The 23,913-nt window shown below is 49.7% G+C and overlaps 1 protein-coding gene across 6 annotated transcripts in view; it reads left to right on the top strand.

The window, feature by feature from the left end:
- The first annotated feature begins 4,467 nt into the window (after positions 1-4,467).
- Positions 4,468-23,913, top strand: part of GALNT15 (polypeptide N-acetylgalactosaminyltransferase 15) — a 53,021-nt gene continuing 33,575 nt past the window's right edge. For 4 of the 6 annotated variants that reach the window (XR_003518565.2, XR_003518564.2, XM_027586915.2 and 1 more), the window contains exon 1: positions 4,468-5,628. Coding sequence is in view for 4 of the 6 variants with exons in the window: in XM_027586915.2 (XP_027442716.2) it covers positions 5,102-5,628 (527 nt within the window). In the remaining 2 variants the exon portion in view is untranslated. The remainder of the gene's footprint in view (positions 5,629-23,913) is intronic. The other 2 variants (XM_027586917.2, XM_027586916.2) reach the window with 2 other exon arrangements.

The following is a 23,913-nucleotide window of genomic DNA, read 5'->3' as shown; positions in this document are numbered from 1 at the left end:
GGGCACCTAGCTGGAGTGTCCATTGTCCCAGCTCCCAATATTGCTCTTGTTTTTCTGCAGTTGTGTGATTTAAAATACCCCTGTTCTATAGAGGTATAAGCTGCAAATTTTGGTAAAGTTAGAAAAATTAACAAATCATTCCAAAAAAACCCACAAAAACAAATAAGAAAAAAACTCCACAATCTAACCCTAAGTTATAGCTTTCTTGATACACATATGTACCATTACAAAACTACAAAAAAATTCATTTAGAGAAATTCATTTAGAGCTTGTGATTCTCAACTGCAGCATTGAAAATTCAGTTTAAGGATCAACAAAATTCAAACCATCCCCCAACACTTACCCAGTATCGGGAAGAACTGGTTGACCATAGTTTTAGAATATGGTTGGCATTTTCAACAATTCAGCGATCAGAAAAAACCCCATGGTCGGGGATGGGGGTGCGGGGGAGAGACAGAGAGGAAGGAAGGAAGGAAGGAAGGAAGGAAGGAAGGAAGGAAGGAAGGAAGGAAGGAAGGGAGGGAGGGAGGGAGGGAGGGAGGGAGGGGTGGGGAGAGGGAGGGAAGGAGGAAGGATCTCAGGCACTGGAGCTTTGAGGTGAGGAGAACCAGGCCATAGCCTCAGGAGGGACCCACACCTGGCTTGTCTTAAACCAGAACCAAGAGCCCCAGGCCGGAGCCAAGCCAGGTCCAGTCCTTAGAGGAGGCTTTCTTCAGGCTGCCTGCACCACAGGAAGACCAGCACACTGACTGCAGAGGTGGTGTGATATAAGAAGAGAGGTGGAAAGAGAGAAAAGAAAGGAAAGACAGGGAGAGGGAGAGTTGAGGGAAGGCAAAGGTGGGTGGGCAAAAGGAATTGTAATAATTTCCGGAGCTGCTGTAACAAAGCACCACAGACTGGGGGGCTTAAACAACAGACATTCATTTTCTCGCAGTTCTGGGGGCTGAAGTCTGAACTCAAGGTGTCAGCAGGGTTGGTTCATTCTGAGGCTGTGAGGCGAAATCTGTTCCGTGCTGTCCCCTAGCCTCTGGTGGTTTGCTGGCAACCTTTGGCATCCCTTGGCTTGTTGGTGCATCGCCCTGATATCTGGCTTCATCCTCACATGCATTCCCCTGTGTGTGTCTGTGGCCAAGTCTCTCCTTGCATAAGGACAGCAGTAATGCTGAAGTAAGGTTCACCTTAATGATCTCATCTTACTTGGTCATCTGCAAAGACCCTATTTCCAAATAAGGTCGCATTCCCAGGTACCATAGGACTTCAACATCTTTTGAGGTTCAACCCTCAGTTCAATCCATAACAGTTCAACCCACAACAGGAACACAGGTGAGAAAGAGAGGAGAGAGATGACAGGGGCCAGGGGCCATGGGACTGTGTCCAGCCCTTCCTTCCCTAAAGAGCCCTGGGCAGGGACAGGGTAGCCCCCAAGGCTTTGGGCAGTGACAGAAGGGATGTCTCTAGGGGAAGCCCCATTTCTTTCTTTTTTTTTAAAGTTTATTTATTTTTTAGTAATCACTATACCCAACGGGGGCTTGAACCCACAACCCCGAGATCAAGAGTCTCACGCTTTTTTGACTGAGCCAGCCAGGCTGAGAGGAATACGTGGAGACTAAAAAGACTTTGTGTTGTGTTTGGGGACCCATGGCTTGCTTGGTTCTGTTTCTGAGCAGAAGACATCATGAGGAAAATTCCAGCTGCACAAAGACAGAAGCTAAGAGCCAGGGTTGTAGACTGAGGATTCACTGCTGACATCCGGGTGCTGAAGGGAGGCTCCAGCTGAGAGAAGATGTACAAGCAGCGAAGTAACACCCCCATGAGCCAGGAGCTGGGACGGGGCAGAGCAGCATGTGTAGATGGTCCCAGTGGCCTGGGGCCAGGAGGGCCCACCGCTCCCTCCGCTCGGGGTGACTCTGTCCCTGGGTGAAGTACGTGGGAATTTTATTTCATTCTTAGCAGACTTCAAGTATCATCCCATGATTATGGGCTATGGGGAATCCTTTTAGGGCTGATCTAAATCCCGGAGTCTCAGAGGACATGCTGACCTCCCTTGACTTGAATCAGAATAGCTATATTGTTGTCTCTATGTTCACTCGAGAAATATTTATTGAGCGCCCACTCTGTGTCAGACACAGTTCTCTGGGGAAACAGCAGCGAACTGATGGACCAGTTCTCCTTGTAGGGCTTACCTTTTATGGGGGTGGGATGGGGGCATAGACAGCAAAGAACTGAGTTATCTTGTTTATCAAGTGTTGGACAAATCTACAGAGATTCTCAAAGAAAGCAAGGCAAGAGGACGGAAAGCCATGCATAGATGGAGGGGCTTCTGGTGTGAAAGGGTGGGTCAGGTGAGGCCTCGCTGAATAGGCAATATTGGAAGAAACATGAAAGCAAGTAAATGAGCCTTATGGCTGGCTTTTTGGGGAAGGAGAGGTCAAGCAAAGGATCAGCCAGGTAAAGGCCCTGGCAGTGGTGGTGGTGGGGTGGGGGAGGCAGGGAGTTGGCTGATGAGTTTGAAACCAGTGTTGCTGGAGAGGGTCGGGGAGGGCGTGCTGCCCTGGGGCTGGAGACTGCACATTCCTTTTTCTCTGAAAGTCTTCTGGAATCATTCTTATTAACCTCAAAATGTCCCAGAAATTCAAAATGACATCTCCCAGAGTGCCTGCCTCTTGAACCTGAAAGCCATATAACTCCCACCCCACTACACCCTGATGTGGGATTTGGAAAATATAGTCCAATCCAGCAATCCTAACTGCTGTCCATCAGGACACTATGCTAGGCTATTAAGAACAATCACATATAACCCACTATGTCACCTCTGACTCTGAATGTCTTCAGGGAAAACACACACACACACACACACACACACTGAGCTGGAGCTCTGGAAGAAGCAACTGAATCAAAAGGAAAAACATTTTTTTCCATGAGATGTTTAAGCTCACATTCTAAGATCAAAATCAAAATAGAAAAATGAGCAATTCATTTCAGGAATTCCCCAATGGCAGCACCCCCCCCCCCCCCCCCCCCCCGCTCCTGGTTACTGGGCAGACTGGCAGTTCTGCAGTCAGCAGAAGAAATGCACCTCACAGTCATGGTTAGTCACCCTTAATCAGCTATTCCAGCCAGGAGCCCAGGAACTCTGAGCATGCCACATTCCCTCCTCGCTCCCATCTACATCACTCCCTTGGATCTCGTGGCTTCAGGCACCATCCCTGCACTGCTTTACCATCTGCAGGCCAGACCTCTCCCCGACCTCCAGCTATTATGTATCCCGCTGCCCACCCTTCATCTCCCCTTGACATCGCCAACTTCACATGGCCCAACCAGCCGCTGTCATATATCTCCTTCCACCAACTCCTGCCCTTCTCCATCTTGGCTGACGGCTACTCTGTTCTTCCAATTACCAGACCAAAAACTTGAAATCATCCTGGACTCTTTTCTTTCTCTTTACACTGGATATCAATTCACCAGCCAGTTCTATAGGCTCTTCCTTAAAATATGCCCAGAAGCTGACTGCTCCTTGGCACCTCCACTTTGGTCCACACCTTCATCATTTCTCGCTGCAACAGCACCTGAGCTGGTCTCCCTGCTTCTGCCCTTTGCTCCCCCAGTCTGATCCCGACATAGCAGCCAGAGTGATCCCGTTCAAATCCAAGTCAGTGGTGTCTGTCCTCTGCTCACAACCCTCCGAGGGTGCCCATCTCACTCAGAACAAAGAGGAAAAGCCCTACAATGCCCTCCGAGGTCCTCCGTGACCCCCCCCTCACCTCTTACCCGCTTTGTCCCTTTCGTCCTGTTTTTCATCATACTCTGCCCTCCTCACTCTGTCCCTACCACGCTGGATTCTCTGCTGCTCCTGGAAAGGCCTGGCACATGCTTGCCGTAGAACCTTTGCATTTGCTATCCCGTCTGCCCCAGATGCTCATCCCCGCATCGTTTTATTCGTTGCTGGACTCCCAGTCCCGGAATAGTTTTGGCACATAGTAGGTGCTCATTAATATTTGTTGGTTGAATGAAGGAGGTTTTACAACTGAAGAACATGCCACTCTTCTCCTGATTTCCCTCCTTAGTGGCCGTGTATACGAGGCATTCAGATGCTCTTGTGGGCAGGAGGGACTTCGGGGTGCATCTTTGGAGCGCATCTTCGGAGCCCCAGCTTTCCTCATTCTCAGCAGGATGAGGACAGTGGTCCTGAAGAAGGAGGGAGAGTCCAGCCTAACTTTCCAGATCACTCGTGGGAGGCTCAGGGTGCAATAGATAGCTAGCTGTTTACATCTATGCCACAGGTACAGCCTTTCTGAAATCAGGAGGGAATACTCTTTCCTGCCCCCGTGGGTGGGGAAAGAAGTCTTCTATGAATGAGATTCAAATCTGAACTTCTGGGATGTTCCTGTTTGGGTTTGGTCCTGGCAATGCCGGTGTTTATTTTGCCCTGGAGTTGTGTTCTATGGGATTGTGCAAAGCCTTGGAACAGTGAGGGCATTAGGACCAGGAGCGAGGCTCATGCTTGGCTCCCGATGTGTCTGGCAGAGGGCTCTCAGCTGAGCACGGAGCTATGTGTGAAAGGAAATCAGGCGCTGCCTGCCAGCTTCACATCTGTTGATCTGACCTGACTTGAAGCATCCAAAGGAGGACGACTGTCAGCTCCGCTGGACTGAGGACCCATCAGCTCCCTCCAAGACATCGCATAGCAACCTGACCATTCATGCAAGGGGCGGGGGAGGGGGGAGACGAAACACGTGAGACCAAACACCTGAGCAGAATGGAATAATTTTTTTCCCCAAGGAGATAAAGGGGGTAAAGGGGGCAAAACGATTCCATTTGAAGACCCCGCGAAGGGGCTTTCAGAAGGCAATTACAGAAATCCACTCAGAGAGGAGCCAGGGTGGGACCTGGGTCCCGTGGCTTTCTGATTGTAAGTGCAAGTCAGTCTCACACATGCTGTTGGCTAATGTCAGAAGGGAAAAAAGGAGCAGGTTAAGTGACCAGCAAAAAACTTCCAGGTGGAACTAGGAAGCCAGGTTCTCCTGCACGCCCGAAGGAACCTGGAGCTGGAGGAGGGAGCGGACTTGAATATGACCTGTTGCGTTTGGCAAGTTCCAGCAACATGCTGCTAAGGAAGCGATGCCGGCATGGACCGTGCGGACTGCAACTCCTGCTGCTCTTGCTGATGCTGGCATGCGCGCTGCTGATGGTGGCCATGCTGCGCCCTCCCCCGCGCGCCCCACGCCCTGCCCGCACAGCCCAGGCCGCCCCGCGCAGCCCTGATGCTGGGTACCGCCTGCACTTCGGGGAATCCCAGGAATGGGTGCTGGAGGCCGAGGATGAGGGCCAAGAGTACGGCCCCCTGGAGGGCCTGCCCCCCTTTATCTCGCTGCGGGAGGATCAGCTCCTGGTGGCCGTGGCCTCACCCAGGGCCAGAAGGAACAAGACCCAGGGCAGGAGAGGTGGCAGCTACCGGCTCATCAAACAGCCAAGCAGAAGGCAGGATGAAGAGGCCCCAGAGAGGGACTGGGCGGCCGAGGAGGAAGATGGGGCGGTATCCGAAGATGAGCCTACCGCACTCAACCTGGAGGAGGCGTTCAGTGCCCGCATCCCCCTGCAGAGGGCGCTGCCCGAGGTACGGCATCCACTGTAAGTAAGGCCCTGGCTTCCCCTGTTTCTGAGACGTTAGCTGCAGCCTCAGGGATGATAACTTTCTCCACTCTGCCTTCACTGTCCTAAGGGCAGCAATTCCACTGAGTGAGAAACTCTGGGTGGGTCGGGTGATTTAACCAGCGCTCCAGGTGCGAAAAGGAGGAGCTCTTACTTGCTCTTCTCTTCCCCACCCCGGTTCTAGTCCTTCTGTCTCGGGATTATCAGGTCAAACAGCTTTTTCCATTCAACACATAGTGAGCTTGGGGCAGATGTTCTCCAACCCACGCTCCAGCTCTAACACTCGGCCTTGATACATTTTGATATTATGATTGTTCCTATTGTTTGATTTCCTTTTGGGTCAAAATAACAATTGAAACTAACATTCATATGACTCCTGCCATCATGCCTGATTTTAATCTAAAAGCTGTTCATATATTATTGGTTCATATATTATTCTTATTGGCAAAATGAAGACACTCCTTCTTGTTCTAGGCCAAAGAAAAACTGTATCCAGAGAATTTGAAAACAATATATTCATTCATTCAGCCCTCATTTCTTGAAGGCTTACAAGAAATCTTACAACTCTGTCAGATGAGTGAGAGGATTTACCATCAGGCTGATTTTATAGGTATGGAAACAGGGCACAGAGAAGTCAAGTAACTTGTCCACGGTCACACAGCTGGCAGGTATCAAAGCAGGGATTGGAATCCAAGAAGTTCCAGTCTCCCTGGATAGCCACCCCATGCTGCCCTCCTTAGTCTACTAGACTCAGGGCACAGTCCCAGTGCCCAGGGGCCAGAATGCTGTGCTGATGCAGCCGAGCCTGGCAGGGTGGCCCCACCGCCAGGAGGCAAGCTGGGAAGTGTAACAATATGCAGGCTGCACTCGCACCCAGGGAGAGGCTGAGCTCGCCTTGTACATCCCCTGTCCTCTCCCACCATGACCATGGCCGGCTGCAGAGGAGGGCTCTGGTCCAGCAGCCAGGGCCAAAGTGGCTGGTTAGTTCGGGGAAGTCCCTTTCTGTAAGCCACTGTTGTTCCTAGAGCCCAGAGAGTTTCCCAACAAGCAAACACATGTTCTGACCCTGTGGGTGAGCGGGTCCATGTAGAGCTGCAATCAGGAGCGAGACAATGTACTTCTCTGAGCCCTGGGTGGGGGACGGGGAGCGGGGGGATGTTCCTGTCAGCCTGACTGCCTGGCGCTCACCCTCGGGGTCGTGCGAATGCAGGTCAGCGCGGGAGAGTGACTCCTTACATTGCGCGTGTGGGTGCCTCACTCATCTCACCCATCCCAACCCTGCCCTTCCAGCTTCAGGTCTTGGCTTAAGAAGCTCTTTTCAGGAAACTTCCAGGCCCAGCCAGGCCCACCCCGGTGCAATTTTGTGCTCTCAGAAGTTTGAATTCATAACACTCACTACAACCAAAGCTAAATGGTCACTGATGTTTGTTCAATGCTCAGGTCACTGCCATGCAGACAGTAAAGAAATGAGGGCTGAATGAATGAATATATTGTTTTCAAATTCTCTGGATACAGTTTTTCTTTGGCCTAGAACAAGAAGGAGTGTCTTCATTTTGCCAATAAGAAACATTGCCTCAAACAAGAGGGTCTCTGGCTACCCATAGGTGTGCTTGTGTGCGTGGGTTGCATGTGTTGCACACGTGTGGTACACACCTATTATCTGAGTTGTACATGTGTATGTGGGCTGTGTGTACTATTCATGCAGTGTGAAGTGCATGAGTGTTTTGGGTGCGTGTGGTGCAAGTATGGGTGAATTTTGAGGCACGTGTGTTGTGCACCTGTAGGTGGTATATATGCGTATTGTATATGCAGTGCATGTGGTGTACATGTGTGTATTGTGAGGTACCGCTTATTTTGCATGTTTGTGGGTACATGTATGCACGTGTATTTGGTGTGTATTGTCTGTGTGCATTGAGTGTGTTGCATGTATGTTGTAAGTGTGTGGGGCGAGTTGTACGTGTGTGTGCGAGTGTGTGGCATGTTATGCTTGGGGTGTGAAGTGCATGGGTGTGTGTTGTGCATGTGTGGTGTGAGTGCAGGTACCGTTTGTGTCACGTGTGCGATGTTCACTGATGCATGTGTGTGTGTGCGCCGCTTCAGTGGGTGCCTCTTCAAGCCAGCATAACCAACTCATCTTAGTTTGTCTGGGACTTTCCGGACTGGGAAACTCCGCAGTCCCAGGCAAACCTGCCCCCAGCCCGCCCCAGTTCTCCCAGGCCCGCCATCAGCTCCGTGTGGAGGTGTGTGGCGCCCTCTGCTGGCCCAGCCCCCCCTTGCAGCCTGTGCGGCCGGGGCCTCGGCCCCCAGTGTCTGCTTTCCCCTCTGCAGCTCAGGTGCTGCCCTTCCGGCCCCTCTCAGGACACACAAGGGATTCTCTGCAAAGTGAGGCAACAAGCCCCCGCACTCCCTCCAGGGTGACGGGCCTCTCCTCCTCTCTCCACTACAAAACCAGGCCCAAATACAGCTCATAAAAGAACAGCCGTGTAATAAGCGCCTACTCACACTAAGCAGTGCGAGTCCTGCACTGCTTTCCCCCCGGGGCTAGGAGAACTCTGGAAATTCCAGTGCCTCTGCCTTTGGCTATGGTGTGCCGAGCACCACCCATCCTAGGGCTTCTTGCAAGCCTGTCCTAACCCAGACAAGTCCTGCGGGCCCCAATTCATGCACCAAAATCTCCAAACCAGTCCTGGCCTTTGCTCATTCCCCCCAGAAAGCCTCAGGCTTTTTCTGAGGACCTCTAGGGTCACTGCTGAAGGTCATGTTGAAAAGGGGCATGCAAGGAAGTCAGTAATAATGCAAGACTGAGACAGGAAAAAAAATCAGTGTAAAAAGTCAAAAGGCAGGCTCTGGAAAGAAAGGCAAAATTGCAGTGAACACTTCCTATGTGCTAGGAACCCTACTAAGTGGTTTTCATTCACTTAATCTTCATAACGAACCCATAAGCTGGATACTAGTATCATTCCATTTTACGGATGTGAAAACTGAGGCACAGAAAAGCGAAGGAACTGAAGCCAGGTTATCTGACCAGGTGTGTCTGGCACCAAAGTCATGTTTGTAACCGCCATGTTGTACTTTCTGGGCAAATCACTTGGGTTGGAAGCCTTTCAAGTTTCTCCACCTATAAATTAGGGAGAACTTACACGGGTCCACAGGGAGACACGGAGGAGGGAGGAGGACATCTCACAGCGTCCTTGGTGGCACTGAGGAGTTGGAAGCCACCTGAGCACGTGATCAGGGGGCGCTGGGGGAGCTGGGTGCAGCCCAGAGGCACTCTGAGGGAGGTAGAAGTCACAGACTCAGGGCACAATACTGATGGGGGGAGGCCTTCAAGCACCATGCGGAGCGAAACAAGTAAGATGCAAAAAAGAGGTCCGTAGCATGACATCACTGGGGAAATGTGAGCCCCGTGCACACTGACCAGTGTGTTCTTTATAAGAACAGATGAAGCTCCATGGACTGGCTGTGCTGTGGGGAGGGCAGGGTCCTGGGGCCAGGGGCAGTACTAGAACTGAATGATTACATAGATGAAATAAAGAGAAATAAAGAGCCCCAGACTGAAGATGAAGGTTGACTCAGTCCTTCAAAGCTGCTATCAAAGAGGGGTTTGGGAGGAAAAGGCCTTGCCCATTTGGCCTCGTGCGGCATGACAGCTTTCGAGGCTCTGCCAGGCCCACCTCTCCTTTGATCATCCTGGCATCCAGCGTGGGGCAACCGATTGCCAGGATCAAAGAGGCTCCCAACTGAGAAAGTGCTTTGTAAACTCCTGGTCCAGGCAGTGGCCCTCAAACTTGAGTTCACATGGAATCACCCAGAGGCCTTGCTAAAATGCGGATTCCTGGCCTCCCCTCCTACATTGTCTGATTCACTAGGTCAAGGGTAGGGCCCAAGAATTTGTTTTCTACAAGTTTCCTGGGTGATGCTCAAGCTGCTGATCCGAGGACACTCTTTATACCCAACAGGTTAGACAGAGCCGCACTTCTCAAACTTTAAAGTGTACGTAAGCCCTCCCCCCAGGCATCTTGTTAAAATGCATAGTCTAATGTAGTAGGCCAGGGGCTCGGCCCCAGATTCGACACTTCCATCAAGCTCCTAGCTGGTACTGGCTCTTCTGGTCCACAGACCACATTTTTGAGCAGCAAGGGGCTACATCACTGGATCACCAAAGTATATACTTGTCAGATTCCCCCATCTTGCTTGTTAAAACTGTAGATTTTCAGACCCCTTTGCTGGAGACTCTCCATATAGTTCTGAGTTGGAGTGCAGCGATCTGAATTTTTAAAAGCTGATCTTAGTTCGGGGAATCACTGATTTGGACAGTGAGTGGAGAGGAAGTAGAGCTCTGGAAGCTTCCATGGAGGAGGTAATACTGGGATTGGAAAATAGAAAAGAGAGGCAGAGAAGAACACAGTCCCCTTCATGACCCAGAGTTTTGTACTTAAATGCAAATGTCAGCTCAGCCGTACCTGGCTGTGTGCTACCTACTTGCATCAATTTAGAACTTGCGTTCTCCCTGGTTTATATCCAGGGCATCAATTTAGAACTTGCGTTCCTATTTTGGCCTGTGTCTCCCTGGTTTATATCCCCACAACTGTGACCAACTCATATGCCCAAAGAACAGTGGACCTGGGGCTGAATCCTGGTCCCGGCTTTTCCTGTGGGACCCCGTGTGATCACTCAACCTCTCCACGCCTCTGTTTCCTCTAAAATGTAGCTAAAATAACACCCTCGCGTGGGGTTGTAGGTTAAATGAGATAATATGTGTGATGACCTCCCCCCTCAGTAGTCAAGTCCAAACAGAAGGTGTCCTTGTCATATTCTTAAGTGTAGGGCCTAGGAGTGAAATGAGAGGTGGAGAAAAGTCCGAGCAGGCAGCTGGGGACATCACGTCACTGTCTTATCTCTGATCAAAGAGTTATTTTCTACCCCATGGGCTGCTGAATCATCACTGATTTGGTGGCACAGTGGAATTACCTGGTAAGTGGTAAAAACTACTCATGCCAGATCCCGCTCCCAGGGATTCTTACTTAGTTGGTCTGGGGAGAGGCCTGGGCCTCCCCAGGTGGTTCCGATGCGCAGCCAGGGCCGAGGGCCAGGGCTGTGAGGCATCAGGTCCACCGCCAGCGGGGAGGTGCAGGAAGGGGTATCCACTTCTTTGTTCCCTCTGTCCTGCCCAGAGGCTGCTTTGGCGGCAGCTTTGTTGTCCAGGAGAGGGTCGCGGTGCACGGGGCAGGGGCAGTGAGGGGAGAGCAGAAGGAGCAGGCTGGGGCCGTCACCCGGGGCTAGAGCTCAGCTTACCCACCCTCCCGACCTGCAAGGGAGGGAAGACAACCCCGTGTGGGCAGTAGGAGTGCTGGGTACGGGCCCTGGCCAGCCAAGCCACAGACGGAATACACACTCACCAGGCCTTCTGCCCTCAAGCCCGGGGCAGCCATGGCTGGGAATGGGCGCCCCCCCACCCCCCCGGATCTCCACTCTGGATCCATCACCCTTCAGTGGGCTTGTGGTATAGACAGGCTGAGTCTAACTGTCTGAGATCTAATGTGCTCATGGGAGTCAATGCAGCAGAGTCTTGCTTCGGGTTAGGCTGGGGGATTAGATCAGAGGTGGTTAACTCCCGTCTTACCTTTTTTAATTCTTAGGAAAACTGCTATTTCCCCTGAAAGTGTGGTCCTCAGGATCAAAAATGCAGAATCAAAAATGTAGAATTTCAGGCCCCACTGAGACCTACTAGATGAAAATCTCTCTTGTTAACAAGATCCCTAGCTGATTGATATTCATGTCAGAGTTTCAGAAACTCTGATGAGGCCAGGGGTTCACAGCCTTGCCTGCACATTAGAATCAACTGGAGAGTTTTACAGATCATCACACTCAGGCTCCACCCCAGACCAACGAATTAAATACAGTTTGCTGGGACTCTCCTAAGTGGTTCCAATGGCAGCCACCCTTTGAGGTGAGAAGGAGCAGAGACACTGGTGGGCTTCCTGTAGTCTGCACAGGGAGTGAGGAGCTGCGACTGCCCAAGGAGGAGGCCTGGGGGTGCAGGAGGAGGGCAGGAAAGAGATTCACAAGCCATAGCCCCTCTAGGGCCTTCCTGATGTCCTCCAGCAGCTAGTGTCCCCAGAGCCTGCTCATGTTGCCCTGCTGGCCACTTACCAGCTAATATCTTGCCACTAACAACCACTGTCCTCTGCTCAAGCTCTGGTCCAGAGGACAGCAGCATCAGGATCACCTGAAGTGCAGCCTCTGGGATCCAAATCTGCATTTATGGAAAGAGATGGGGGCGGGGATGACAGGTGGGCATTAACATCTGAGAGGCCCTGGGCAACCGCTTGGCTTTTGCTGCCTCGTTTTTGGCTTACTGCCTGTTCTATGACCTGCTACCAACTGCTGATCCTCTCTGTAGGTCCGAATATCAAACTCCTTGAGGTAGAGGAGCTGGAAGGTTTACCTGGCCACGATTTGGGGGAGGCTATGCCTGTTAGGGGGACTCTTGCCCCAGGATGCCTCATAGGCCCTGGTCAGTGTGCAGACCAGTGACTCCTTGTCAGTGCCCATCTTTAGTCCAGGGCCAGGGAGCCAGAATCAGAGCAAAGCCAATGATGCCTGGAGCCCCTGAGAAGGAGCTTCTGAGGACCCCATGAAGAGGCTTCTGAGGACCCCATGAAGAGGAAGGGGACTATGTGACCCTTGTGTGACTACTCTCCACCTCTGGGGAATGATAGGCAGGCAGCATTAGCCTCAACTCTAGGCTCTAGCCTGTCCCATACTCCTCTCGCATTTGTAGGAAGTTGTCCATCCCTCAAAGGATCATCCCCAGGCTGTGTCCCAGCCCTTCTGGAAATTGGTATTCCCAGGATGAGCTCCACCAATTACAAAACGGACTGAACACTGGGATTTTCACAGAATGTGGGATGCTGACTCTATGGCATTACCCCCCCATTTGCATAGACCACCAGTCTATATGCTTTTTGTGAGCAAGAACAGTGCCTACCTTCATTCATTGAACAAATATTTATTTAGCAACTATGAAAGGTGAAAAGGTAAGCAAGATGCAGCCCTAAACCCAAGGAGCTTGGGGAGCCCTGAGGGATGCAGATAAGCACCCAGTTTGTTGCATCGGTGGGCTCTAGGCAGCGATATGGAAACTCATCTGAGTGGGGGACCTCTGCTGATTTGGTGGAAGCTGGAGGTCAATAACCCCAAAACAGAAAACCCAGCAGACACCTTTCTACTCTGGCCAGGCACAGAAAGGGTGGGGGCAGTGTTTGTGGCCCAGCCAGGCCATCTGGCGCAAAGCAGTGACTCATCCTTCTCAGGATCATCGCCCAAATGCATTTTCTGAGTTCATAGGGGATCCTGGAGCTGCATGCAGAGAGGGCGTGCATCTGTGTGTAAACACAGACCCCGGACTCCTCTGATCTCGGAGTGTGAAGATCTGAAGCTAACATTCATTCAGCAGCCCTCTTGGGCCAGGAGGAGCCCTTTAATCCAAGCAGCACCCCTGGGCTATAGAAATGTATCAGCCTCCCCGTGTTGGCTAATTAGGGGTTGTAAATGGAGCCAAGAGCCAGAGCCAAACTGATTTGATTCCAAAGCCCTTGGTCTTTTCCTTCCCTGCTGCAGCCACTCAGAAAGATGGACAAATGAGGTCAGGGTGAGCTTGTGGACGTATACTAACGCGAGAGAGAAAAATATCCACCAGCTATGTGGTTGAAGGACAAAGAAAGTAACCCCATTAGGAAATAGGAAGAACATGCATTTCTTCATGGATCCTCTTCACAACTGCCTGTCCCAGTTGGGGACCACTTTGCAATGTCCGAAAGCGGTTTCTAGGCACCGCCTCACCGATTCCCCCAGCGAAGCCATGGCACGAATAGAGCAGGAAGAACGTGCACCCCCACTTGACAGAAAGAATCGGAAACGTGGAGAGGGGGAGTGACTTGCCCAGGGCCCTTTTGCTCACTTGTTTGTTTACCTACCTACCTTATTCCCTCAGATGATTGAAAAATAAGTCATAAAATAGAAAATTGCTATTAATATAATGTTAATCAAGATAAGGGGACATAAATTTGGAATACCTTCCCTTTAGTTCCTGGTATGCCCAAGCTCCTTTTTACCTGCAGGCCTTAGCAGAGGCTGTGACATCTGCCGGGAACACTGTTCCCCACCCACACCCCTTTCTTCAACTGCATGCTGCCCACCCTTCAGGTCCTGGCTTTCATATCCCTGCCCCGCTCCCTGTGTGTCTCCTTGGAGCACTTGCTGCAGCTGTTAAATAATTACTTGGTTATCAGCTTCATAGGACATAAACTCCGTGACATCAGAGACTGTCTTAGTTTGGGTTCCTCCAAAGCAGACCCTGAGACGAAAATTCGTTTTGCAGACGATGCCAAGGAGCCCTGGTAAGGGACTGGGAATGTGGAGAAGAAAATAGAAGACTGATGAAAGGTGTGTTTTCAAGGCAGTTACCTCTGTGGGCAGCTAGGGCTCAGCCTGCTGGGGAAACTGGGAGGCGCTATGGAACACACCTCTCCATGTGTTTGACATCCTTAGGGTCAGGGTTGCTGGGTATGAATACGTCAGCTCCTTTTAGTCACAGGTTGAGGGCAGCTCTCAGGGGAGGGCAGCTCTTCAGGTCAGCTGTGGGAGAGCCTCTCCAGCAGGCAGAGAAAGCCCTCAGGCAGTTGGAAGGCAGGCTGTGGTGTATTGTAGGGGTACGGCCGGAAGGGGATATGGGCGGGGCACCACAGATTCGGCTTCAAGGATCTTACCTATTTAATTCAACTTTCAGTCCTCAGACTTCAGGTTGTCAGGAAATACCTGTTAAAAGACTGGATGGAAAGAGGGAAAGTCAAGACCAAAGAAAAAATTAGAATGAAGGTAGGCAATCCATAGAACCCTCTCAATGACTAAATATCCTAGTTCCTTACTCTGAGCTTCCTGGCGGCCAAACTGAAAAAGGAAACACCCATAGATATCACGATCCTTATTGCTCATGAGGGGAAAACATACCAAGTCCTCAGAGGAAGAAAAGTGCCTTTTCCTAGCTTTTATATCTGACAGGAATTTCCCTCCGAAGCTGTGTAGAGGTGATAGTCAGTGATAGAGGACAGACACAACACCCTCAACAGGTTCCCTCTGTGATGAAAGCTGAGAGCATGAGGCCAAGTATGACTCCACAGAAGCATATCTAAGGTAGCCAAGACAGAGCTTTCTGAGGACCTTAATGAATCAGTGTACACAGTCCAGAGCAGGTGAAGACATCAATGGATTGTGTAATCTTCACATAACCCTCCATCACTGTCACTTTGATTTGGATCCCAGGACCCAAGCCTCATGACCCTGAATCCAGAACATTCTGTTAACACTTTAGTCCAAGATGGCAGTATCTATACTGGTTAAGAGCATTAGGTTTAGCGTCAGACTGACCAATCAGCTATCTGCTATGTAACTTAAAGCAAGTCACTTGAGCTCTCTGGGCTCTAGTTTCTTCATCTCTAAAATGGGAATGTGTATCCAGTATTTAGTGCTGCATACACATCACCTCAAAATTTAGTGGCTTAAAAAACAGATAAATTGAACTTCATGAAAGTCAAAACTTTTTGTGCTTCAAGAAAGTGAAAGACAACCCAAGAATGGGAGAAAATATTTGCAAATCTAATAAGGGGTTTGTATCATAATACACAAAGAACCCTTCCAACCCAACCCAACAAAAAGACACCCATTTAAAAATAGGCAAAGATCAGGGGCGCCTGGGTGGCTCAGTCGTTAAGCGTCTGCCTTTGGCTCAGGTCATGATCCCAGGGTCCTGGGATCGAGTCCCACATCGGGCTCCCTGCTCAGCGGGAAGCCTGCTTCTCCCTCTCCCACCCCCCCCTGCTTGTGTTCCTGCTCTCGCTCTCTCTGTCAAATAAATAAATAAAATCTTAAAAAAAATAAATAAATAAAAATAAAAATAGGCAAAGATCTGAGTAGACATTTCTCCAAGGAATACATAGAAATGGCCAAAAAGCCCATGAAAAGTGTTCAAACCATTAGTCAGTAGGGAAAAACACAAATTAAAACCACAATGAGAGAGCATTTCACCACCCACTAAAATGGTTAAATAAAAAAGGCAGACCATCACAGGTGCTGACAAGGATGTGAAGAAGTTGAAACCCTCACACTTTGCTGGTAGGATTGTAACATGGTACAGCTGCTTTGGAAACCAGTTTGGCAGCTCCTCAAAATGTTAAACAGTTACCACATAACTCAGGGATGCCAGGCCTAGCTATAGACACATGAGAATTGAAAACATATTTTGTATGTTCCTAAAAACTTGTTTCACAAACTCATAAAAACTTGTACATGAATGTCCATAGCAGCATTACTCAAAACAGCCCAACATGGAAACACTTAACAGTCCATCAACTGATGATTAAACAAACTGGTATATTCAAACAATGGAATACTAGTTAGCAGTAAAAAGGAGTGAAATACTGGGGACCTGGGTGGCTCAGTCGGTTAAGCGACTGCCTTCGGCTCAGGTCATGATCCTGGAGTCCCGCATCGGGCTCCCTGCTCGGCAGGGAGTCTGCTTCTCCCTCTGACCCTCCCCCCTCTCATGTTCTCTCTCTCTCATTCTCTTTCTCAAGTAAATAAAATCTTAAAAAAAAAAAAGATACTGATGCTCACTACAACATGATGAACCTTGAGAACATTCTGCTAGGTGGAAGAAGCCAGTCGCAAAAGGCCACATATTGTGTGATTCCATTAATATGTACATGTGTCCAGAGTAGTCTCTAGAAACAGCAAGTAGATTAGTGTTTGCTTGGGGCTAGGGTGGTTGCCAGAGGGTGGGGAATAGGGTGGGGAATAACTGCTAATGGGTAATGGGTTTCTTTTGGGGGTGATGAAAATACTCTGAAATTAGATATTGGTAGTGGATGTACAAGCTTGTGAATATACTAGCAACCACTGAATTGTACACTTTTCTAAGGGTGGTTTTATGATATATGAATTATATCTCAATAAACTTATTTCAAAATATTAGTGGCTTAAAACAATAACCATTTATCCACAATTCTATAATTAGGACTGGACTCAGCTGGGCATTTCTTCTGCCACCCTCACCTGGGGTTCCTCTTGGGGTTGCTGTCATCTGGAGGCTAACCGGGATTGAGTGATCCAAGATGGCCTCACTCACGTATCTGGCGCATATGCTGGTCCTCCGCTGGGGCACCTCAGCTTTTCGCCAAGTGGCCTCTCACCCTCTGTTAGAGTAAGATAGCTTTCCTTACATTGCATTTGATGGCAGCAAGGGGAAGCTGCAAGGCCCCTTGGAACCTCAACTTGGGAGTCCCAGAATATCACTTCCAGTACATTCTATCCGTCAGAAAAAGTCACAAGACCAGCCAGATTCGGGGGGGCGGGGGAGAGGAGGTGGAGCAATAGGTTGCACCTCTTCATGAGAAAAGTGGCAAAGTCATGTTGCAAAGGAGCGTGCATATGAGGGTGGACAGAATTGTGGTGACCATCTCTGCACACGTGAAGGTACCTACTTCAAAGGGCAGTTGGGAGGGTCAGATGTGATAATGCATGTATTTAGCACAGCACATGGTGTGTAGGAACCCTCACTAAGTGGTGGCTACAGTGAATATTAAAAAGACACTACAACATCGCATGGCCCACCCTAATTTCCCCAATCCCCCGTGCTGAGAACAGATTGCAGACAGCGAAGCTGGAAAGGTCTAGACATTATATAGTGAGTGAATCCCTCTTTCATATGGAAACGAGGGCCCAGGGGGGTGACAGACCTGCTCAAAGTCCCTTATTGCCCTTTGCTCACAGGGGATTCAGAGGTCTGAGCACGGCAGCTGTCTTCTTCCAGCGCACGTGGCGCATGCCCTCTGACCCCTGGTCTCACACTCTTCCCCCGGACCGGTATCCTGGGTCGGCCTGTAATCCTAGTGCTGGCTCCAAGCAGGAAGGGCTCAGAGGGAAAGAAGCACAGAAGGCGAAGTGTTGCCTGGCATGAAGGAGCAGGAGTCCCCGGAGTTAGGGGTAACTCAGATGTCACAAGATGACAGCCCACAGGTCGTATCCTGTCCCAGACATGCTGTTTGGCTGCAGCATGTTTTTTAAAAGATTTTATTTTTAAGTAATCTCTGCACCCAACATGGGGCTTGGATCCACAACCCTGAGATGAAGAGTCACATGGTCTACTGACTGAGCCAGCCAGGCGCCCCTGACCACAGGCTTTTTTTTTTTTTTTTTTTTAATATTGGAAGAATGACCGATATTTAAAAACTGAGAGATTCCTGGGCGCCTGGGTGGCTCAGTTGGTTAAGCGTCTGCCTTCAGCTCAGGTCATGATCCTGGGGTCCTGGGATCAAGCCCGGAGTCAGGCTCCCTGCTCATGGGAAGCCTGCTTCTCCCTCTCCCACTCCCCCTGCCTGTGTTCCCTCTCTCGCTGTCTCTCTCTCTGTCAAGTAAATAAATAAAACCTTTTAAAAAAAAATTGAGAGATTCCCCATAAACAGTTCAGGTTTATGGCTTTTTCTGAAAATCAGAACGATCTGGCGATGCTGAGTTGAATTTCCTCCTGGTGACACTGGCTACTCTGAGGGGGGCCACGTGGTCTCTAGCTCCCGGCCGTGCCGCGCCCCCCCCTCCACCTCCCGGCCAGGTCTCTGTCCCCTGGCTGTCTGACCGTCTCTGCAGACATTTGAGTGTGTGCTTTCTCGTACCGAACCAAGGAGCACTTGCGAGGAGGAGTTGGCTGCTTTTAAGCAATCTTTGTTGGCTGCATTTTAGAGGGTTTCTTTTGTTTGTTTGCTTGCTTTTTAGAGGCTTCCAGCAGCTTCTCTGAATCACTGCTCAAGCTCTCTCCCTTGTTCGGGCCTACCTACACCCCTCGCCCCCTACCCTCTAGACCTCTGTGAAGTGGGTGGGAGGTGGGCAGGAAGAACAGGTATATTATGAAGCAGATGGTAGGTTTGTAGTACCACCTGCCTTCCTCTTCCCATGCCCTACCTCCCTCCTCGCCCTCTCTCTCCTTGGGGACCTGATGTCCCCATGGTGACATCAGGGGACCAGGGTTCCCAAACACAGGTGATCAGGGCCCCACCATCTGGACCATTTCTTACTGTTCCCTCAGGATCTCCCAAACCTAACCCACTCATCAGTTAAGGGGCGAGTGGATGCTTGCTATCACAAGCCTTACTCTTGGCCTATATTTTAACAAAACAAAAGGGAAGCCACCAACACCACTTGGGTCAACAGGGGACAGGAGGCCTTTGTTCCCAAAGGCTGCCTGGCGACTGAGAACATTACACTGCTTAGCCGTGTTCTGTAGAGGTTGGGTCCAGCAGGGGATCTGTATGAGTTCCAGTCACTCATATGGCTTTCTTTGCCTGCCATCCTCCATCGTGGACCGCACTGCCATGCCACACAACTCCAAGGGGCACCGTCATGTGGCATTCTGTGAGCATGGCACCCCCTGGAGTTGGGCGGTGCAGCAGCCCCCGTGGTGGGAATGAGGATTAAATGACAGAGCACGTGGGAAAATCCTACACATATCAGGGATCAGTATTTTTAGAATACCTGACCAGTCTTCTACTATGATGAAAAGCTTATACCAGAAACTAGCCAGCACACTAACCCGAGAAATAGGAACAGTTTCCATTTATTGAAAGCTTGCTGTGGACAAGGTACATAAGGCATCTCTTTGTTTATATAATCTCTTTTTTTTAAGTTTTTTTTTTTTTTAGAGAGAGACAGAGTGGGAGAGAGTGAGTGGGGAGAGGCACAGCAGGAGAGAATTTCAAGCAGACTCTCTGCTGAGCACGATGGGGGGCTTGATCCCCAACCCATGAGATCATGACCTGAGCTGAAACCAAGAGTCAGACGCTCAATCGACTGAGCCACCCAAGCACCCCTATATAATCTTTACATAGCCCTCTAAAGTAGCTTTACTTGTTATCCTCACTTTATAGACAAACACATACCTAGAAGGGTATCCTGGCACATGGGAGGCTTGTGAAAACTAACATGTACTGAACTCTTACTATGAGTAAGGCACTGGGATAGGTACTTCATATATCTTAACTCATTTGATCCTTCCAACACCCCCATTTTGCAGATGAGAAACCTGAGGTTAATCATATTACATGCTCAAAAAAGACTTATTGGAATCAAAAGGAGTGCAAAAAATAAGGATTGATTATTATAGACATAACTGGGTCTGTGGATGTGGAAATTGTTGAAGGATGGTTATCAGAGAGCTTATGTCACTTACCCAGGCCACATAAGGACAGATTCAAGGTCAGAACTCAATGCCAAAGCTTGATCTCTGTCCACGTGATGTACAGACTCTTCCCAAGATGCCCTGAATGGACAGAGTTTTTGAGCGAGGTGAGTGGGGTTGCAGTCCGCCTGCCCTCAGGGCGTCGTGTGTCACACCCTCCTCCACTCTGTGCTACTACCTGGGCCGTGGGCATGGAGAGGGCGCACCCATTTGCCCATCCTCACTAGATAGTGCTGCCCACAGGTGGATGGTGCCCACCCCTGGAATGATGACCACAGAACCCTCCAGAAGGGCACGCATATAGCCGGTCCTGCTTCCTGCCACTGGTGTCTGTAGGCAACACAGCCTACACCACCCACAGGCCCCTCCGCCTGGTCACTCCACCAGAAACAAAATAATCCCTGGCTCCTCTAAAAAGCGTCGAATATGCCCTGAGACGCAAGGCCTTGCCAAAGTTCTGTTTCTAATATTTAGTGCTGCACTCCCTCCAGAGCCTTGCCGAGGGCGCCGGGCCTTCTGGCAAACCACAGGATTCGCTCAGAGCCCGCGCTTGTCCTCCCCTGAAACTCCAGATTATTTTCCACGGCTCCCAGCAGTCCTGCGGTTGCCTGAAGAGGTGCCCCAGAGCTTGCTTGGAGACCATGTGAGCTCCCTTCTGTAGAGCAGGTGACGGTCGCGCATGAGCTGTTGCCAGGACTCCCATCTTCACAGCTCGGGGTTGGGGGCATCTCCCTTGGCCTTGTCACAGCTCTCAGAGACCCACTTGGACTTTCAAAGTCCTAGCAGCCTCGTCAAGTTTATCCCAGCCACGCTCCTCGTCCCCGTTCATCTCCTCTTCCATCTTCTCTCACAGATCTATCTACCCACAAAACCTAGAATATGCTGGAGCAAGACAGCTGGAGGGCGAAGAGTCTTAACAAGATTCTCTTTTGAAATCCCTGCTCCCCTGGCTTTTCCTCTTGCTTTCCCCTCTCCTACCTGAAGAGGGCCGTGGAGAGTCAAGAACACAGAAATTTCAAGGCTGGAAGAGCCTCGGGGATCATCTTGTCAGTAATGGTACATCTTCTAACCATGGCAGACAGTTCTTACCCAGCGCTTCCTCTGTGCTGTCCACTGTCCCTCGTGCTTTACGAAGGCCATTCATCTCCGCAGCAGCTCTGCGAGGCGGGTGCTGTTATGACCATCCGGAGGAAACCAGGGCCCCAAGAAGCTAAGCAACTTGCCCAGGGTCATTTGCACAGCTAGGAAGGGGCGGAGCCCCAGCACCCATGGCCTGAATCATCGGGCTAGACTGCTGCTCTAAGGGTCCCTGAAGCCAAAGAAAGGAAGTCAGTCGCCCTGGAGTCACCCACTATGTAGCAGAGTGGAAAGCTCTCCTGTCTCCTGACATTGAGGAATGTGTGAGGACTGTGGTCCCAAAGAGCTGGAGTTTCAGTGAGAATCCCTTTCACTGGTGGGGTCCCTACTGCGTGCCAGGCACTTGTTCCTTACAAAAGCTTTGAAACGGGCGCCACTGACATTCCCATTGTGCAGATGAGGAAAACCCAACTTCCAAAAGTAGTTCAGGCAGCCTTTCAGGCCACACTGTAGGGTGGTTGTTAAGGATGGTTATGCTTTACAAAGAGAAGCATAAATACAATACATGTGCTAATTACATTTTTTCCAAGATAGCTATAAAAGAGCCGCTGTCTATGGCATGCCTGTAATTATTCGATTCTCACAACAGGCCCTGGGGGTAAATATTATCCAGTGTTCAGATGAGGAAATTAAGGCTTGTAAATATTGAGTATATTATCCAAGGGGTTAGGAAGCAGCAGGGTGAAGATGCAAATCTAAATATGATTCTGAAGCCTAAGCTCTTTAACTACCTTTCTTCAAGGACGTGCGCGCGCGCGCGCTGTTTCCGGTGCTCGAATTCTAGGGACTGGGGGAGGGAAAAGACCCGTCCCCCCGGAAGGCATGGCTGTGTTCTGCCCTCAGGTGACAGACTTCAGTCCCTACAAAACTGCAGCCGCGAGAATGCCATTTGCAGGCCTGCCTGTCCCCAAACGTCTCTCCTATCTGAGTTGGAAAACAGCCAGCCCCCAAGCCATTGCCCTAGTAATATTTTCAGTTTGATTTGTACCCACTGAATTCACTGAGGCATGATTACTTCTCACAGCCTCCAAGATTGGAGGCCCCAATCTTGACCCCTGGATTTTCCTACTCTCCCGACTTAAAAGGAAATAGAGAGGACATGATGGAAATGTTGAACCTGTTTGTGAGCAGGTCTAGAGCAATTCTGAGGGCAGAGTGGAAATTCTCCAAGTCAGGCAGGGTCAGGGAGCAAAGCTTCACCAAGGCTTCGGGAGAGAAGAGGGTGAGTGCGGGGAGGGGCCGCAGGGGTGAAATACCTCAGCAGAGCAGGCAGTGAGCCCTGTGGCCTCCGTCCGTCATCTCCTGAAAACTTTACAGGAGGGGGTTTCACTTTGAACGGGTTATGTGAGCAGCCCTGAAAGCAGCCTGTAAAAGTGCACATAAAATTCATGATTTCATTTGTTGTAGGGATGCTTCTAAGGACAGTCACCCGTTTAGGGACTCCTTTCTAAAGCCCGTGGGAATTTCTCTTAAAAACTAGTGTGAGATGTGAAAACTGGTGAAGTTCCAGTAAAGTCTGTATTTGAGCTAATAGTATTTGAACTACGAACTATGTCATCTTCCTGATTCTGCTCATGGTGGATGGTTATGTAATATATCATCACTAGGCAAAGCTACATGAAGATAACCCAGGAACTCTCTGGACTATTTTTGCAACTTCTTGCAAGTCTTAAACTATTTCAAAATAAAAGTTATAAATTGTAAAAAAAAGAAAAGTACAAGAAAGAGCATTACTTTCCCTAAAAATTCTAGTATATAACTTCTCTGATGGTGACAATCCTGATGCAGAATAAACCTCCATTTTTCTTTGGCTACTGGGAAGCTTAAAATTCATTCTGGGAACTCCAAGGCCCTTCTGGCCTGTATATTGATGCTCTTTCTCTAGATATTGACTTTCTATTCTTTCTTTTTTAAGATTTATTTATTCATTTGAGAGAGAGAGAGAGCGAGAGTGAGCACTTGCATGGGGAGGGGCAGAGGGAGAGGGAGAGAATCTCAAGCAGACTCCTGATTGAGCACAGAGCCTGATGTGGGGCTCCATCTCACCACCCTGAGATCATGACCTGAGCAGAAATCAAGAGTCGGACGCTCAGTTGACTGAGCCGCCCAAGTGCCCCTTGACTTTCTATTACTTATATTTCCCTCCTCCTGACTTTTCATCCTTACTTTTATATTACCATTATTTTATTGTGCATATTCCCTGTGAGTGACTTCAAATCCTTTATGGAGAGAAATAGGGCATTAATATATAAATTAATAAAATAATTGATGGCTAGTTTATGAGATATTCGTATGTTTGGGATTTTTTTTTCAATCTAGGATTTCTGTTTTACTGTTACCTTAAAGCACTTACCTTGTATCACCCCTCCACCTCCTGGCAGAAGATTCTTGCCTGGAGTCACACGCAGGGGTCTTGCACATTGAGAGTCTCAGCCTTGGTTAGGACTGTACTAGGCAGAGAGATGCTCAGCTGAGGAGCAGCGTGGCATTTCCCTCCAGCTGGGCCAGCCTTAGTCTGGTGGTCAGTCTGCAGGCAGTTCTACCTTCACAATTGCCTTTAGGTGTTGGAAGTTTGAGGTCCTTGAGCCAACCCCTACTCAAATGCCAATCCTCCTCCAGGGAGGGACATTTAGAAGCTACCTAGAAAAAAAAAAAAGCGTCTTTTGTGAACAATTGTGAGCCACACACTGCTCTGAGCAACCTGTTGTTATTATAATTCTTTCCACTGTGGTCTCACTCACAACTCTCAGCAGATGAAATGCAAAGCAAATGGGGAGCATGCTATTCATCTGCAAAGGAAGGAGGGAACCGGACAAGCTCCTGACAGGGGTGGTACCTCC

Source organism: Zalophus californianus, chromosome 1 (genome assembly GCF_009762305.2).
Source record: "Zalophus californianus isolate mZalCal1 chromosome 1, mZalCal1.pri.v2, whole genome shotgun sequence".
Classification (NCBI taxonomy): Eukaryota; Metazoa; Chordata; class Mammalia; order Carnivora; family Otariidae; genus Zalophus; species Zalophus californianus.
Note: the sequence above shows the minus strand (reverse complement) of the source record. Positions and strands in the feature narration are given on the sequence as shown.